Genomic DNA, 19,109 nt, shown 5'->3' on the forward strand with positions numbered 1-19,109 from the left:
AATGAGAGGAAAGGTTTCATATTTGAACACTTTAATTTAATAGGCATAACAATGGCATATAATAAAAGGGGACACAATAAATCCGAGACAACATACATCTTATCTTACAGTTCCTGTATCTCTCCCTCTACAGCAACATACAGACCCCAACTACCCCTAGGAGCAAAATGGCACCCTTGCAATGCCCTCTTTCGTAACATAAGTTAGAATCTCACAGTAATCAGTAGCACAAGTTTTGATCTCATTCAACTAAGAACATGAATAAGGGGGAAAATGGCCATAAAATAATGGATTGATATTTGCCACCCCTTGAGACACTGACCTTGAAATGCTCTGTAAATTCCAGTTCTACCAATCAATTTGAAGTTCAGATACATATTGTCAGCTGTTTGGTCTTCACAGATTCTTCATAAACCTTGTACTTCATCATTCACAAAATACCAACAACAGTAAAGAAATGAGTTGTATCATTTTCATCTCTGTGATCCATTTACACCAGATTTACACAAAACATCCGTAGATTCACCTCATGTAAGTCAGTATTTTGGGGTGCATAAATTGAAGAGTCAATAAATAAAATGAATGAAGAAGAACATATTTTAAGAGTGTGTACTACAAACAAGAATCGTGCAAAAAAAAATCCATCAGCCCCTTTAAAGAAGATTATAATAATTACACACATAATTAGTAAATTTGGCATCTATGCGACGAAGAGCAGGGCAATTTCCCCTTCTACCCAGAAAAAATAAACATTACAGCACCTCAACTCTTATCACCCACAATGGTGCTTACCCTGTGAGCTCTTTGCCTCTGAGGCACTCAGGAACCCTGTATCAGAGCTGTGAAAGAGAACTCCTCAGCTTACACTTTGTCATATTGAGACACGAGTTCCAAGTGTGAAAGGGGGAAAAACTGCAGAGCATTCTGAAGCCGGTACTCGGGCCTGATGGCTTACTTAAAGGGAAGTAAAATATTATGTACTTTATCATTCAAACACACGAGACAACTCTTGTTAAAAAAATAGAAAGATTATACATTATATTATATAGTCAAGTAACCCTGACAATTAACAATGGTTGTTTTGACTAAACAGGAAACAAAGCAGAAGTCACACAACCAGAAATGAAAACATTGACCCATCACCAATGTTACGAATTAAGAAAGCAAATTGAAGTCCTTCTACAATTTTAAAAGAAGAGAAAATCAGTAACAAATACCCCATTCATTCATGCAGTCTTCACATTGCAACTAAACAGGTCTAGTTAAATCTCAGCATACAACTTTACCTGTTGATGTCCCAGATGTCCTCAAATTTATTCAAATAAAAAGGAAAAAAATACCTTACTTAAGGCGTTGACATTTTCCACATTCAAAATGCATTGAATAAAGAGACATCAGTCAACACCACAAGACAACAAAATCGTGAATAAAAAAGACCTAAAAGAACAGAAAGCTAGCATGAGACAAACTAAACACAAAATTGAATCTTTTAAAACAGACTTCATTAAGTATTTAACACAATTTTTAAAAACCTCAAATGCAATTGCAACAATGGGGAAGAAAGGGAAAAAAGGAGTAAAATGAAGCCTAAAATAGGAAATAAAATCCTTACTTATGTCATTTTCTTTTTGGTCAACTGACAAGAGGCTCAAAGAATTTAAAAAGTGGTTTCTAATAGCAAAATAACTTTTTTTTCAGATTCATAGCTCTGAATTTTTCTGCTTGTTGAAGTATTCTTGGGATTTCTTTGGATCTGGAATAATCTGAGGACAAAATAAAGAAAAAAAAAGAACGTCAAATGGGTCAATGTTTCATGAGTAAGTACATATATAATATGAAGTCAATTGTGATGCACACATTATCGCTGTCGTAAAGCAAGATCAAATTGAGTTTCTCGTTTTTCTGGTGGTCATGTCGACAAATGATCTTCACTACCATTTCCATCTAGACATAAGTGCCCTTATACTTGCACCAAATTGCACACATGTGCATTTATTTACCCACCAATATCACCAACCCTAACATCAAAAGGAGGGCGCATGCTTCAGTAGGGCTACACCATGTCTTTCTCCTATTTAATAGAATTTCACTGTGTTTTATAATCCTTAGCTACTCAATGGAAATAACTTGAAAATTACTAAAAGACAACTACACTTTACACATGTAGTGTTGATATAATTTGCGGTTGCAAGAAAAAAGAGAAATTCCAACAATTTTTACTCATCCTGTGTAAAGTAACATCAAACAAATATTCCAAGCACTACTGTAAGAAGTTAGTTCTGATGGGTTTCAACAGAAAGTGTTCTCCTTATTCATTTTGTTGCTGTTGTAAGAAAATCTTGTTACTTCTAATCATTACACTTGCCTCCTTGGAAAACAATTAAAAAACATTAAGTGTATTTCTGAAGAAAATACTGATCAATACTGAGGGTGTCCATGAAAAAACGGATGAGGTCACAAAAATGGAAATCGTGAGGATACAAATCATATAAAATAAAAAGCTTTCAGACTAATAAGTTCATTTGTTTGATTGTTGGTTTATTCATTTTGGAAGCAGAATTTGAATGGAAAATCAAATAAAAATTATAACAAACCAGTAGTCAAGCAGAGAGGAAGTTTTCAGTCTACAACTACATTTGTACAAGGTTTTAAAATAAGTTTCATCATAGTTTTCATTTTGTGACCTTCAGTGATATCTCATGGTCTCCTCCCATTCTTGAATCTTTACAGAGACAATACCATTTCTGATAGATTTCTCAGCAGCAATTTGGAAAAGACACATATTATGAAATCGTGTGACCTTCAGCCTTCAGTAGAATACACAACTAAAAACACCTATCATACTTAAACCTTTTTCCATGACAATCAACAATGACTAATAATACTTCCCCTAAGTAGCAAAAACTTTACTCTCATTTGTTACAGCTGTAGATGAAAGGATAGTACCCCGCTGAATGATAGCCAATGCTGTTAACCCCTTTGTTGCCAGGGGGGGTATGTGTTCCTACAAAACTATCAGCACAGATTTTCAGCTGGGCTTGTTAGCCAGGACAGCAGTCTCATCTATTTCAGTGTCAGTGGATCCACTCGCTGTCTGGTTCTGGCCCACTCATGCCATATTATTCCAAACCCATGTCTTCAATGGTGTCACCTTCCTCATCGCCATAATTCCCAATATTCTTGTAATTTCAGAAAACTTGCAAATCTAAGTTAAAAGATAAAATTGTCTGCTTTTTCCAGTCATTTTGGCGTCTACGTTTTGTCAGAGCATGCATTCATCTGCCAAACTAGACCAGTGTATATCAATCTTTTGCAAGCCAAGCAGTTAAGTAATATGAGTAAATTTGGTACCAATATGTGCATTTTATCAATTCCTGAAAACAAATACACGCTGAGCTTGTGGAGAAATCTCCATACAGAAAAATAAGAGCCACATGTTAAATGGGACATACATGTAACTTCTAATAAACAACCAGGAACGGCGTATTTTGCCAACCTCCGTGACATCCGTGATATGGCACAAAGCTAAAAACAACACATTTTTGGAATGAATCAGTTCATCTTAAGGTGACGAAGAAAGCCATGAAAGTGAACACAGTTTTTAACTCCTTCCAAGGTTATTTTGAAATTGGGTTGCACATGGAATCTCTACTGCTCTCTTCACGAAATCGGATCAGCCCTATTAGAAAGGAGCCTCAATTCAGGGAGACCACCGCTTGAATATAAACTTTCTGTTTTGTTTGTTCATTTTCAAAGAGAAGCAAACAAATCAACCCAGTAATGGTCATTTAGAGTCGAAAAAAACCCAAGACATACCAACAGAAGCAACAGAGGGAAAGAAAAAAATAGGACCTACCAGTGCCACCCTCCAACCACCCATTCACGGCGTAGAGAGGGACCACACCCCATTATAACATGATTAATAAAACTAAATAATATAGACAAAAGTATCTAAGTAGAAAAGTAGCTGTCTTACAGCGTCATTATAAAAAAAAACGTAAGAGGAAATGGGGAAAGGACGTTAATACAAGTGATTGTCTTATACAGATGGCTGTTAGATCAGGTTCGACCATATTGACTGCTGAGCGCAAGAAGTGACGTTATCCACTTTTCAGTTTAGAGAAAAACATGTTTGAAATTTTGATGACATTGAAATCTCTATTACATAGTCAAAACAGAAAAGCTATTACCTCCATACCGGATCAAGCTATGGCTTAGATATTTACAGAGGTAAAAGAGCGGCTTAAAATCTCACTACCTATATTAATTATTCCATTTTGACCAAAAGTGGATATAGTCACTTCTTGTGCTCAACCAACGATATATGAAGAGGTACTCACAGTGTCACTGCCAGGCTTCCAGCCAGCAGGGCACACTTCGCCATGTTTGTCCGTGTACTGGAAGGCTTGGACCAATCTCAGGGTCTCGTCTACTGATCTCCCAACAGGCAGATCATTCATGGTGATCTGTCGCAGAGTTCCCTTGGGGTCAATGATGAAGAGTCCTCTGTGGAAATAAAGAAACAGCAATACATACTGACTGCTCAGTGTAAGATTCCCTCATTATCGTTTTTCAAAATGAATAGAGGAGTCAAACACCTAGCAGATGATACAAGGCTACCTATTCATTAAAGAAAGATAAAAGATAATATGGAATCCATTCAAGTATTGTTACTTAATGTATGTACGAATACGCTTTTACAACGGGACAGATTATGATCAGCGAATATATGTCATCAGCCATCTGTATTGTCCAACAAGGTTTTCAGCTCACTCAAACAGCCCAATATCACTTCAAAATTAGAATTGCTGCAATAACTCAGTTAAAAATGTTTTAATTTGATAACGAACAAGCAACAAAACAGCTCCCACTTACCTCAGACTATGCCCCAGATCTTCCAAATACACACCATAAGCCTTGGAAATTTCGTGTGTGATGTCAGACAGAAGGGGGAAATCAATTTTACCAAGACCACCTTGATTCCTTGGCACATTTGTCCTGAGAATTTGAAAGACGCAGAAAATAAAAACTCCACTACCAAGAGTGTGCCCTTTTCAGAACAGTGAGAAACTAAATGAAAATATGGTGACAAACAATATTAATAAGCACATTTTTGTTACATACATTTTTTGCCGCTGTCACAAGAAAAAGTAGTAACTATAATTATAAATACCAACACTTATACAATTTCTCAAAGAATATTTTCCTCTCAGTTATTAGTCTAAAAGAGTAATCTGTTGACAAGTGTCTCTTTAATCCACATACATGACATTTATGATTAAAGAATAATAACTTGCTATGAGAATAACAGGGGAACAAACTTTAAATCTAAATCGGCAAAACATGTCCATAGTGGAAATTTGTTCATTTCAAAATAAAGCTATTAACCTCTAATCTACTGCATGATCTTGAGACATCCAGAACAGGGAACAAAAGAGAAGCACCTGGTCAGGTGCCAGAACTGAGAGACAAACAATAAGGAAACCTAACAAATACGATCTGCCATTTTATGAAATGAGCTTATAAATCTCAACAACCCTCTGAAGCCTCCAGTCCCCTACCCCCACCCCCTGAACCTTACACAACTCATGCTTTTGAGCTTCCTTTAGGTCAATAGCCCGATTTGCATCACATCTGCACGCTGAGGTATGCATTCGGTGCAGAGAAAGGTAAAGGCAAAGTCCACCAGGATAACAGCATTAAGTAAAGAAAACATCAATATTTGCATGACACAGTGGAATCGGGTGCTTATAAATTTTTGGGCATATGGAGTCATTGGTATCCTTTCAAAGTTTGTATCTGTGAAACACTGCTGACAAAATGAGTTACTTCTCGGATTCAAGCCTTATGGAAATAGATATATCATACTTATAGGTGAAGATTTTACAATTTATAAGTATGAAATAATAAAAGGCATGTAATAGTTAAAGAAATATGGCACCCAAAAAACCCCCTACAAATTTGACCCCAGTATCAATTTTTGGCCAATATCTTCATTTGTGGATTGCGAGAAGTAACTCATTTTTTTCAGCCCACTCCACATTTGTCTTTTGATGAAAAAAATACCCATTTCTTTTGAATAGAAATCAATATGGTTGCCACTGAAGGATAAGGGGAGTCGGCTGGTGTCGGAGGCAAAATTAGCACCAAAAATGGCAACAAAAAATTGGTGATTTTCAAAGCTTGAGTGTCCTTGAAACTGCAAAATTTACATTTGTTGTGCTTTTCATCAAAGTTTCTCAGTAAAATCCACACAGAAATGTGTACTTAAATGGACATCAAAGCTCTTGAGCCAATCCCCCCCCCCCCCCAAAAAAAAATTAATTAAAAATTAAAACAAACAAAAAATCTAGAAAAGAAACTTTCCAATGGGCAGAAAATTGTCTGCTTCTTCAATTTCATTATTTGGACAAGCGTCCGATTTCACCACAATGCAACACATAAAATGAATAACAACTGTGAGTGCATTATCTGTCCTCAGAGAAAGTTGCAAGAAAAGTTGCAAGACTTGTATAGCTAAAACAATGCCACGGAACTATTGGAATACATTGTTGCTATGCTCATTGCAATCAAAAGTAACTAATATGAGTTTTGTTCGATCAAATCAGACGTTAAATATGTGAATGTCTACCAAAAAAAACAACAACAACAAAAAAACTGCATCCGGAGTGTACGAAAACAGTGTGTCCCCTGACACATGCGTCAGGTCTTTAAACTCTCGCTGATGTTGGGCAGGTGTGACCAGCATGGTTTTGGGGCTATTCAAATATAATCTTACACTTTGTTTGGAATATTTTGCCCCCCCCCCGCTTTGCACTTTTTTTACTTTCCTGCCCCCCCCCCCCCCCCAATCCTGTAATATTACGTTATTCCCTTTTATAATATTATGGCATTTATATTGCGCAAATCCGTGCTACAATCACTCCTCTATGCGCTTTACTTTTAAATTATTAATTATAGTATTTATGAAAAACATGCATACACACAAGTGACATAATAATTAAATAAGGTACAATAAGCGGAACTTGTCCAGAAAAACTTACGGTGTCATTTTACCACTTTAACCGCACCAGTGAAATCAAAATTAGACTAGATCTACATGTCATGTAGCCCAAATATCTCCCAGTGTATAAAGCGCGAGATGACATATTATATATATATCGTGCTTGCCGCTCGAGGTCCACTGTATCGCCACAATGCAGTGCTTACCGCTCGAACTTACTCTAAGTGAATGGTGTAGATCTAGTTACTCTCTTTTTATGTTATTAAAAAGAAAAATTACGTTGTCATAAATTATATTTTCCTTGATTATTTTTTCACCTTACAAAAGTGTAATCTTACATTGGTTCAATCCATGTCTAGATCTACCCTTCTAGCCTAAAATTTGATGTCTTTCACAAATTTTTATACTAGATCTAGATCTATCTACCTGGTGCTTCGGTACCAAGCAAACTAAGTAATCAGATGACCGTGTTTACGATAGATATTTACTCTAGATCTAGATCAAGCTAGACTAGAAGATGATTCAGTCCAAACAAGACTATTGGGTCGGTTTGCTCGCCAGATTGATGGCTATCGTGGCACAAGTCGATCACACCCGACTCGTTGTTTTCAGGTGACGAGTCGGGCGATCATCCCGACCCGACCTGACCCGGCACGGGTCACTGGGCGGCGGCAGGCACCCCGAAATGCAAAGGAGCGAATTGTTCCCCTTGGCGTCGTTATTTTTAGTCGTGGAAGAAAATTTCTGTGATTTTTAATTAAATTTTATTATTACTTTCCCAAATTTTGTGGGAAATTGGCTAAAATTCGTGAATTCACGAAAATGGTAAAAGTTGCGCGCGCTACTTGCGGGTTGCGGGCGCGAATTTCTTTGAGGACAGCATTATGAAACTCAGATTACAAACACATAATGCTAATAAATGAATTTACCAGGCCAAATGAGTGAACTGAGAATCCACAGAGCATCCAATGACCTCAGTGTTAATCTTTTTGAACTCTGCCATGCGGTCACTGTAGGCGATAATTTCAGTGGGACAGACAAATGTGCTGGGGACAAACAAAGCAAAAACTGTAGAACCAACAGGCCAGTGCAGACATATGCACTATATGAATACAATCTATTACCATCATATAGAGGCATTTTAAAGCATTTGTGTGTTTTCCTAATATAAGTAAGCATGTACCTAAATACATTTTTTACTCTTTTGACAGGTGAAGTTTAAAGCCCTTATACATAAACAGAAAATGTCAATTAAGGGTACGGCACTTCTGACTAGCTCCATAATCAGGAGCACATGTTGAGAAGGAGAGAGATTCCAAAAAAAGGGAAATATTCCGACCCACTTTGATTAGAACCCTTGAACTTCCAATGGCTGCAAAGTTTGTAGACAAACCGCTGCAGTGGCCAATGTGATACAACTGAATATGTCTCGCAATTTCACGCAAATTGTTTCCAAACCTAGTCTCTCAAAAGCCAGCAAAGGCAACACTGTAAATAAGCTTTGATGCGTAAAGATTCAGTTTATGACTCCTAAACAAAACTGTTATTCAATTAAATAAAATCTTATTACAGTATATATAAAACAGAGAAAAAGCACATTTTATAAGATGCAAAAAGTACCTGATAACATTTTCAAAATCTGGGAATGTTACCGTCTCTGAAGTTGCTCTGTCTTATGGTCACTCAGTAACAAAAAAGGGGGGCCAAAAACGAAAGTATTTTGGAAAAAGAGGATTTCTTGAGAAATTAGTAAGTACACATCTTGTAGCTAGATTCTATATTCTGTTAGGAGTAAACAAAAATTTGCACACGAAAATCAATTTCCTTTGACGAGTTAACATAAATACAGGTTTCATTATCGTAAAAAAAGAAATACTTACAAGTCAAGGGGATAGAAGAAGAAGACCAAATATTTTCCCTTGTAGTCAGACAGCTTGATGTCCTTGAATTCTCCCTTGATCACTGCAGTTCCATTCCAGTCAGGTGCAGGCTTTGAAACTGAAAAAAACCAAGTGAAGAAATAAAGACGTATAACGTAAAGTAAAATGAAGGTAACCTGAACACATACTCAGCAAAAAGCAGCAGTGGTCAGAAAGAGGATGGTTGGGAAAGGGGGGGGGGGGGGGGGGGGATTATTCTTTATCTCTCTCATCTTTTCCCTCGTCCTCTTTATAATCTCAGGACTTCAATTTTTTTTCCATTTAAATATTCATAGTGCTGGCAGCTTTGCAGGATACTATATATATATATGATAAAAATAGTTCCTAACTTGAGCCATATAAAATCAATAACTATTTCCTCATGCAAGCCTCTGTCAATAAACAAAAGCTGCATGCTTCAGCGAAGTTAATGAGCACTGACTACCTTACTGACCACTTTATATAACTTAATGGCTGACAAAAAGCTGTAGGTTAATTTCCTACATGACGATCTGGACAGTGGGCAACAGATGTTGAGCGAGGTAAAAGTAACCACAGGTGTTACTGTTACAACAGAATTCATTAAGAGATACAAAATATTGAAGGCTTCCACAGCCTCGCTTTAAAGCTTGGCAGGGAAAAGAGGTTGGTCCCTCCTTCCACACTTGTGTTTCATGACAGAATTCCCTCCTTCCACACTTGTGTTACATGACAGAATTCCCAGATTCACACCCAAAGTTGGGGAAGACAATAAAAGAAAAAAAGGAGACGAGATGTCAACATCGAACAGGCATTACAGAAAAATAACTGTCAAATGAACAGAACCACAGGAAAAATTTCTTTTTAAACTCCGGTCTAAAGTTGAATATTTGAATATTTTCTTACTATAGCTAAGCTTGTCCGCAACATGGGCGCTGCATTGTGCAGTATTTCCACTATAAATGCCCCACTGAGAAAAGCCCTTAGTCCAGAAATTCACAAACCCATCAATCAAAATTGAACCATTTAGCAATGCTAGAGAAAATTTGATTTTTTTGCTTTAGTTAGCCCTTTTTCATTTGGTACCTAAGAAAGGGTTTTCTATTCTTAGAATTATGCTTTTTTAATTTAAAGGTTCCATTCACAAATAAAAAAGTGACTGGTTGACCAGTGCAGCAAAACATAGAAGACCTACATATAGGAAAATACTCTCAATAAGTGGACCATGTAACAAAAGATTCTAGACGAAAATCTATGACATCTCAGTAATTAATTCGAGCGTTTGAAGCTAAGACAGTTGATGTTTTCAAAGTAAATCACTTTTTAATGAATTTTTTCCGGTCATAAAAAGTAGACTTTTTTGGTACTTTTAATACACATAGAATAATGTGTAGAGAGAGAGTATGGACCTGTTTTTAGTCCTTTTCAAACAGAAAATATTATAAAAACTTTGAACTAATTCACTTACAGCGATGAAACTTGGCACCTTACCAAAACTGTTTATGCCAAACTCAGTCATGAGCTTGGATTTTATAATCATCTAATTAGCATACATTAGCTCATTAGCATTTTATGCAACATCACAGCAAAAATATTCTGAAAATTAGTGTAACATGCAATATTTTTCTATCCTACCATTACACAAATAATACACTATCCTCTGTATTATATAGATTTAGATGTTTACACCCTCATCTATAAAAATTTATATCATTCAGAAGGCGGGCTGCTTCAACTTTGACCCTGCCTGTTACAACCAACCTAGGTTGAGAGGGATGCAACTTCCCAGCAGAAAGGTAGAGATACTTAAAAATCAGTCATAGGGGAATTGGAACATGTATTCATGTCTTTTCTGTGAAAGAAGAGGGTGAAGCAACGAACCACCAAGTTTAGGCCTTCACTGCAATTTTGCTGTTGCTGTCCTGGCCCCGACATCAGTTTCTGTACCTTACAGTCAGGCAAATGATTCCCCCTTCTCTCTCTATCTCATTTAAAATGATTAAATCTCAGGTGCTTAATTCAGAACTTGCTATCTGGTCTATGCAGATCATTCAGAATCAATGCATTTACAGTCACCCTGGCCTTAACAATTCTGTGGAAATCTTTTCCTGGTGCCCTATGGACACCAGACCATGGTCATAGTGAGGGGAGAAGCATTCTTTATCTCCTTAGTAGTGACTGCAAAATTTGTTCCCTTTCCTTCAAACTGTCTGTAACTGTAAGTAAACATCTATTTCCCAGAATTTCTCTTTCCTGTTCTCAGGAATTTTCTCATCCCTCATTACTGAGTGATAGATCAAATGTCTAAAGCTAGTATAATAATATTTAGATTCTAATAACAAAATGTAAAGAAGCATAGATCTACAGGCCTCTCATTTCTCATTGGAATTCAGTCATCTGCAAATGCTACTTGGCGGGTAGGTCAAACATCCCTGCAGTTAAAAGGTTGAATAAAGCTTTCTTTTATTTCATCTTCAATCAAATCCTCCAACAACCTTGCCTTTGCACCCCAATTTTCAAGTTTCAGCTGGGCTTTCGATTTTTTCTAGGTGTATGAGTATGAGAGCACAAATGCTTCTATCATGACGAGAAACTGGATTTCCTGGTCAGCGCTGGCTTCTCTCACATTCATTATAATATCTAAAGAGAAGTTGCAGTCTCAAGTAATACTGCATCGATCGATAACCGGAGGTTCCCGATGGCGGCGGCCGAAGAGAGCTGCGTGGAAGGCGCCTAATTTGCAATCAAGCTAATTTTGAATCAAATGTGAATGGCTTCCAAACACAAACGTAAATATAGGCTATATAAAAAAATAAATGTGTACTTATGTTATATGCCTAGTGTAGTTTCAACATCTCCGTGACTTTCCCGGCTTTTAAAAAGCCTTCTCGATTTTGAGAAGCTGCAAACAGCGAGTTTTTTATATTGACTTGAACCGAACTTAGTTTGGCCTCTTCTCTAATAGTTTGCCAAGTTTGAATACTATGGGACGCCATCTTCATGTCTAAACCAAAACTCAAAGAGGGTAACCCGATTATAAATCAGTCTGTAGCCACCTCACACGATAGCACTGTGCACAGCATCCCGTTCGCGACAAGCCGCGACGGTTGGGATCAGCTCTTCGCTACTTTCACAGCATCTATTTGGATGACACAATCCTTCTGAAGAACAATTTTCCCTATTTACAAACATGTATTGCATGTCGACTTACACCAAGAAACAAAACAGTCACCTTCGGTTTTCATCATTCTATAAATAGTAAAATATAATGCAACTTTATGCAAACTGCAAAGATGCAATCGTCTAAAACGAAAGAGAAGTATGTCATTCTCAAAAAGAAAAAGTGGACAGAACATAATACACATAGAAGCTTAAACGGACAGGTGTGCCAACAGATGCAGCCCTGTTTGGTAAAGTTGCTATTTTAGTTTTTATAGGTTAGACAAAAGACATACAAAGCCCATGTACTGCAATCTACTCTAAGATTTTTCTTCCACATATTAGTATTATTTATCAACATTTGGCCCCTAAAAGTGCAGCGTCTAAACTAAAATAATTAGAATGACTAAGAACGCTTTTACTATGACATGATGACTTCTTCTGGTGGTTCACTCACATTCTCTTGTTTTTATTCTACAAGAAGTTTTTAAACTGAGCACGAATCTCAGGGTGCTTCTGTTTTCAAACACAAAAGGTATTATTTAACCCTCATCCTGCGGGGGGCGGGTTTATGTCGCCCGATAAGACTATTTCGGCACCTCGCCTGCATTCTGGTCCCGAGTCAGTCTAGCCCCTGGCTCAGTGCATGCGTGCCGAGCATCATCTCACGTTCAATTCGGGTCCCGCGTCGGATCAGCATTCACGCATGTCAAGTGTGTGTGCGTCAGTCTGCTTGAGTTTGTGTGCGTTTGCTGTCTTCTTCTAGAACCGCCTGCATTGGTTCGTAATCAAGGCATACATTTAATTTCAAAGCACGCCAAGTTGGTAGTTCTAGATGTTCGTCTAATGAAATTTATAAGAAATTGATCCACTTAAACATGAGGAGCTCGAAAGGATAGTCAGGAAACAAGACTTCCATTTTTCAATACAAAATCTTTCAAATGAGCTTGATTTTGTATGAAATGATACTACCTGAAAAAAAAATTTAAAGTTTGTTTGATAGTTTTGAATACCATTGTCATTGTGCGGGTACAAAGAACACTTTGTTGAGTGCAAAACATTTGAAAATTGACCAAAATTATCCCCTTTTGAACCTCAGGTCATTCATAACAACAAGAGCGTCTAGAAAGGTTATATTCGAATGGGCGTAACTACTCGTAATGTCTTATACAGCTTGTGAGAGGGGGTTATTCATGTCATGAGTATAGTATAGTAACAGTAACACTTTATGAATAGAAAGCTATAAGATAGAGCGTTATTTTCATCATTGATTAACACACTCCCGCGGTATTCATGGCGAAAACACACGATTCCCGGCACGTGCGCTGCACACCAACAGTACACACTCACACTGAGTGACCCCGGCGGCCTGCCCGGAACGTCTGACGTTTCAGTTGCTGATAGTGATAGGCCTAAGATTCGCATCGGGAGGACTTCCGTAACGAGCGACCACCCCATCAAACACAATAAAGAAGAGGCCTAGACCTAACCTTACCCCTACCCCTACCCCAAGCCCAAGCCCTCAATTCTGCTGTCTCACTATTATTATTATATATAGTGGTCGCTCGTTACGGAAGTCCTCCCTTCGCATCTCAGCACAGACGCAGGACAACAGTTAAAAAGGAACTTTAATTCTCCTTTTTAATATAATAGTAGATCTCTAATTATAGGCTGGTGTTTTTCTTACTTTTTAAAAGCCTCTTCTCTGTCTCGCGGCTCTGCAAATCATCATGACAGCTTTTTTTTTGCAGTATCTAGTAGTAGAATGCAGAAACAGTGAATTATTACCAGATCCACTTACTGACAGCTTGACTCCATTGAATAGTATGGCCAATAGTGCGTCGAGTTTCTTGTGGGTAGACTTGTCCCCCTGCATAAGAGTGGCATGAATCTTCGCTTGCAATTGCCAAACCCAAGCAAGAGAATAGCAGAAGACCGGTAAGCGCAGCCATCGAGCTCATGTGTGTCGCCATCTTGTTACACGTATCGAAGCTAGAAGATCGAAAGTCGAAAGTGTTACTCTACATTCATTTTCGAAAAATAAATTGTTTATTAAGTCTAAAAATCTAAATCATCCTTTAAAATTTCATAATGAATAATTACCAACTTTTAAACCAACAAATATTTTATTCATTTTTAATTCGAAAATTAAATCCTAGTGACTCCGTGTGAATCATTTCCTTGACACCGAACCCAAACACAAATGGCTGATAACTAAGTCGAAATGGCAGTTCTATGGAAATCTAGTCACTTTTTTTACTGTCTCAAGCGGTGATGAAAGGATACAACTAATTTCATTAAGATTAATTTGCAACGTGCATTTGGTAAGTAGTATTTTTTCATGTGTCATTTGAAGAATCATGCTGGTGTGTGTGTTGTGTGGTGAGATGAGTGTAAGTCTTGCACTTAGATCTATATGAATATGAGTCTTGAATCTTGAGTATGGTCGTCGTGTTAATGATGTTTGTGTGCGTAGGCCTATAATAGTAAAGAACCTCACTAATCAGTGCTGAAAGAAGCATGCTGTACCGTTGTCATGTGTGTCAGATACTGCCCTAAGAAATAACGGTTCAGTAAAGTACTTCAAGTCTAAAATATAATTTTCAAAGGCAGTTAAGGCTAAGGCATATTTAAAGACTATAGTTTGTCTTTCAAGATTTAAACTAGATCTATATCTAGATCTAGCTACCGGCTCTGGGCTTTTTCTTTGTACATGGTACAGAAGATCAATGTGATTGTTGAGGTAAAGTGGTACAAAGTCCAGTAAACCAGATTAGATGGCTGGCAAACAGTGTTTGTTTTTATTGTGTACCTTTAAATTCCTTTTTGTAGGACTGTAAAAATGACGCAATTTTCATGGGACCTAAACTTTAGAGGCTAAACCTCTGTAGGCATATAGGGGCCTACACGAGCCTACGGCATTTGTGATCCAGGTCCAGCGGGTGAATTTGAATTGAAGTCTGCATGCACTTTTAAATAGATCGAGTCTTGCAAGCCTTGACAATTTGAACTAGCTTTTCCCTGCTTGTCAACCATTTTCAATGTTAAAAAACACTTTTTGTGGTTTTTCTTTTTGTTATCTTATATATTTATAAACATTTGCTATAGTGTGGTCAAAAATTTGAGGCGTAACTTATTGTCGAATATCTCCTTGACTATTGAACATTATATCAGATTCTTCAACGTTTACACAATAACTTATATCAATTTTGTCTTTTTTTCAAACACTTGTATATTGATTTTTAGAAAATTCCTCGGCCTAATAATAAAAAATCCAAGTCGATGGTTTCTACAGCTTTGAACAAGTTTACGGCTCGGGTAATATCGCTTTTAAAAGCAAGTCTGTCTTTGTTTTCTAATCACTATTAATTAATGCTTATTGAACTCATCTTTTGAGAACCTTTAGTGCAAAAAATGTGTTCACAATAAAAGTAATTTCTTGTTACAAGTTTTGCCTCTAAAAAAGTGTCATTGGTGAGCTGTGACGAGGCCATATGTGTATACAAAATGTACGCAAGAAGCGGGAAGTGCTGTGAACAATCCTATTTTCCGCGTGATAGAGATTTATAGTATTTTGTATAAATTTATGAAGAAAAGTTTTTTAATCTAGCCTCAATTGTTGTGGGAAAATATTATTAAATTAAGACAAATTGATACAAACTTCCGTGCAAAGCATGAGTGAGGGTGATTTACCTATTTAAGAGATATTTGGGGATAAGTTGCGTCACGAAATTTTGACCGCACTTACATAATATTATACCCAGAGGTTATGGTTTTGATGTTTCACTACATCTTGCAATAAGATTTGCATTGGGTTGTTTCAGCTTTCCTGCTTGCGTTGAATTCATATGCAGTTTTGTTTTGTTTGTTTGTTTGTTTTTTTGTGGTACATTTTACTAGTCCTGTTCGTGGTTTAATTGAGTATGCTTCCCACTGGCAAGGGAAGCCATGAGCATGGACACCCGTATAGTCACATACATATGATACCTTAAGGTACACTGGTTACTGAGAAGTGATGTGAATGTAGTCTGTCACAGAGCTTTTTATGAAATGGCAGAAGATATCAATTATGCTCTATATATGCAAGACAAATCAAATACTCTGCTGAGAACTGTTGCCCCATGCACAGCCAATGACAAGTGCTAACCAAGGTGACTTACTGCACAAAAGTTCCCCCTGCTTTACCCTGGATATATGTGATAGTGCCTTTCATGGGCTCTGCAACAGTCATTTACAATTGGCAGGACTTGGTTCCCTCTTCTGCCTTTGAGAAAGCATGTTCTGATTTCTCATAATCTATAGTCCAGGAAGCAGTATTTTGAGGTGTTTTTAAAAAGTTATATGTACAAGCATACTTTTTTCTTGGAATCTATAGGCTACTTATTATTTTCAAAATAGAAATGAATATTTTAAAAGCCAAACTATTTAACATCAGTGTTATTTTTCTGCCAAGCTCTGGTATGGTCTTGAAAAGAGAGATCTATTACTTACAAAAAATGATAATATATTTATACTGCAAGTACAAACTTGCAACATTCGTTTCCTTTGGGCTTGTTAGAATAAAAAAAAGAAGAACTTTAGGTGAGTAATGGCCAGCAGTGCAGTACACATCATTGTGCAAGTCCCTGGTCATTTGTGGCCGGCATGGTCTCATTGAATAAACATGTGGTGCAAGAGAGTTTTCTTCTTATAGTCCACCAGCGTCTGTGGTGTAGTGGTTATAAGGCTCTTAGCTGTCACAAGCAGGAATTCCAAGAGAGGATAATTTTTTATCAAGTATCTCAGTCTTTCTTCTGAGATGCTGTATCCCTCTCAGCCCGGGTTGGCCCTGACATGCAGGGTCAGAAGTCTGCCTCGTAAATACTCTAGATTGTGTGGAGGGTGGGGGTAAAAACACATGCATTAACAAAAAAGAAAAATTCTTATAGTCACTTATTTTCTGGCGTTTATAAGTCATTTGCAATAGAAAATCTGCAGTCTTGTGCTGTCTATATGTGTGGGTGTGTGCGTGTGTGTGGGCTCTTTTTGAGTGTGTGTATGTGTGTGTAGTATGCTGCATATTTTCATTGTACAATCGTGAGAAACTGAATTGGAATTGCATGGGAAAAGCATTTTTCTTGGTGAATGACATGATTTCAGAAGAAGGAAGCCCAGATGCCAAAGTTGCGATATGATGTGTGTGGCAGAGCTTTTGAGTTATTAGTTTAGCAAGCAAATTAAATAGTATAATGACCTAATGCTAGAGACTGCTAGGTTTAGTGTTTTGTGGTTTTGTTGCCTGTCTCTGGGATAAAGAATCATCTGATGCAAGTTTGTTTGTATGTGTGTGTGTGTGTGTGTGTGTGTGTGTGTGTCTGTGTGTGTGTGTGTGTTTGTGTGTGTGTGTGTTTGTGTGTGTGTGTGTGTGTGCGTACATGTGCTTTTACTCATGCACATCAATATGTAGGCCTATAGATGGGTGTCCGTGTTTGTGTGTGTGTACAAGTGTGTATTTGTGCATGTCTGTATGTGTGGGTGTGTGTGGGCTCTTTTTGAGTGTGTGTGTGTGTGTGTGTGTAGTATGCTGCATATTTTCATTGTACAATCGTGAGGAACTGAATTGGAATTGCATGGGAAAAGCATTTTTCTTGGTGAATAAGTAAACATAGTGTCATTACGACCCAAGTCATGCTTTCATTTTAGAGGCTTTAAGGGATGTCTGTTTGTTTTATATAGTTTACAGATGTAGTTTTTGATTCCACATACTCCTAATCTTGATAGAATTCCCGGGCTACTCAGTTACTTCACTGACACATTTTTCCATACCCCATGACATGTATTGCGTTTTGATCCTTCAGCACTTTAAAAAGAATTTTTTATGTTTTTCAACCTTACACTCATTGTTCTTTATTAAATTCACCTCATAAACCCTTTCTTGTTGAACAAGATCAAACACAATGGATGTAAGTTTTGGTGTAGCCGTGTCACATTTTAAATTTGTTATCATAGAATGAAGAATACAGGAAAGATTATAATGACGAGATCGAGAAAAGAAGAAACTTAACATGCTTTTGTCTCACTGAGCGTTTACCTTTAATGTGATTACCCAAGCGTGAACCCCCTTGTGACGCATTTCTATCAATTCAACAACCATTATAATATGTTCAACTAAGTCGATAATGGAATTCTGCACAATGAGCTTCGTTGTTAAGTATTGAGAAAGGGCTGGGTAATATAATCAATAACACTCGCTGAGTAAGAATAGAAGGAAAATGCCAGTAGTTTATTGACGTCCGTAGTCCGTAGGGAAATAGCCTACGTTTTTTCAATTACATACAAAACAGCCAATACAAAGTCACGAACTGAAACGGCCGCACGATATAGCTGGTGGCAGCAAAGGTGCACAGCCTTGGAGCTGTGGTTACAGCTCTCTCTGATCTTGCTCGAGAAAACATCTCAGTCACCACCCACCCATAATAGCTGTGTCATCGACATTTTTTCCAATAGTAATTTTGAGCCTGAGGTCACCAATAGGGAGAAATAACAAAATATATGAATCTTTACCTAGCTAATGAAGAAAGAGAAGAAGACATATATATCTACATTCCAATATAATAATATGTGGACTAGGCCTATATTGTTATGTCGGAAACATTGATCTTTATTGTTTGCTGGGGAGAGATGAAGAAAGTGGACTTTAGGTGAAAAAGCTAACAAACACACAGAGACAAACAAACAAATAAACAACATAAATGATTACATGTATGAATGCAGAGCAAGGATAGAGAAGGTGAACCATTAGTGAGAAACGAAGAACGAATCACTGCTATTTTCCTTAGTAAAAATTTTCAACAGTAAGACCTAGATCTAGGTAAAAAAGGAAAATAGCTATCAATTCTGCATACATGTTGGGCGCTGGGTGAGATGGTGGCGAGGAAAAACTTGGTGAGAAAGGAAGAAAGCATCAATACTGCATGCCCGGTTTTACGTTCCAGGGGTACATGTATAACACTATTGATTTCCCTGGTGGGACCTCGATCCGTCTCCACACTCTCTTCTACCACGACCCC

General features: G+C 37.4%; 2 protein-coding genes across 2 annotated transcripts in view; one reads left to right on the top strand and one right to left on the bottom strand.

Annotated features, from left to right (window-relative positions):
- Positions 1–10: 10 nt before the first annotated feature.
- Positions 11–14,052, bottom strand: LOC101852939 (peroxiredoxin-1). The gene is made up of 6 exons (XM_005102068.3): positions 13,862–14,052; positions 8,884–9,001; positions 7,933–8,049; positions 4,876–4,998; positions 4,341–4,506; positions 11–1,763 (listed from the first exon to the last, which is right to left on the bottom strand). The coding sequence occupies exons 1-6, from the start codon at positions 14,031–14,033 to the stop codon at positions 1,701–1,703; spliced, it is 759 nt and encodes a 252-aa protein (XP_005102125.1). The 5' UTR covers positions 14,034–14,052; the 3' UTR covers positions 11–1,700.
- A 201-nt stretch (positions 14,053–14,253) lies between these two features.
- LOC101854648 (coiled-coil domain-containing protein 181) overlaps positions 14,254–19,109 on the top strand; it is a gene marked incomplete in the record, with an annotated part of 27,973 nt that continues 23,117 nt past the window's right edge. The window contains 1 exon segment of the mRNA XM_013084701.2: positions 14,254–14,384.

Source organism: Aplysia californica, unplaced genomic scaffold (assembly GCF_000002075.1).
Source record: "Aplysia californica isolate F4 #8 unplaced genomic scaffold, AplCal3.0 scaffold00311, whole genome shotgun sequence".
NCBI classification, from domain to species: Eukaryota; Metazoa; Mollusca; class Gastropoda; order Aplysiida; family Aplysiidae; genus Aplysia; species Aplysia californica.

Bases quoted from the DNA above. Each gene is read 5' to 3' on its own strand.
- LOC101852939 (XM_005102068.3), bottom strand. From the start codon at position 14,033: ATGGCGACACACATGAGCTCGATGGCTGCGCTTACCGGTCTTCTGCTA. The intron at 4,999-7,932 runs GTAAATTCATTT...TCAAATTCTCAG, and splicing joins CAGTTCACTCATTTGGCCTG to GACAAATGTGCCAAGGAATC. The intron at 4,507-4,875 runs GTAAGTGGGAGC...TTATTTCCACAG, and splicing joins GATCTGGGGCATAGTCTGAG to AGGACTCTTCATCATTGACC.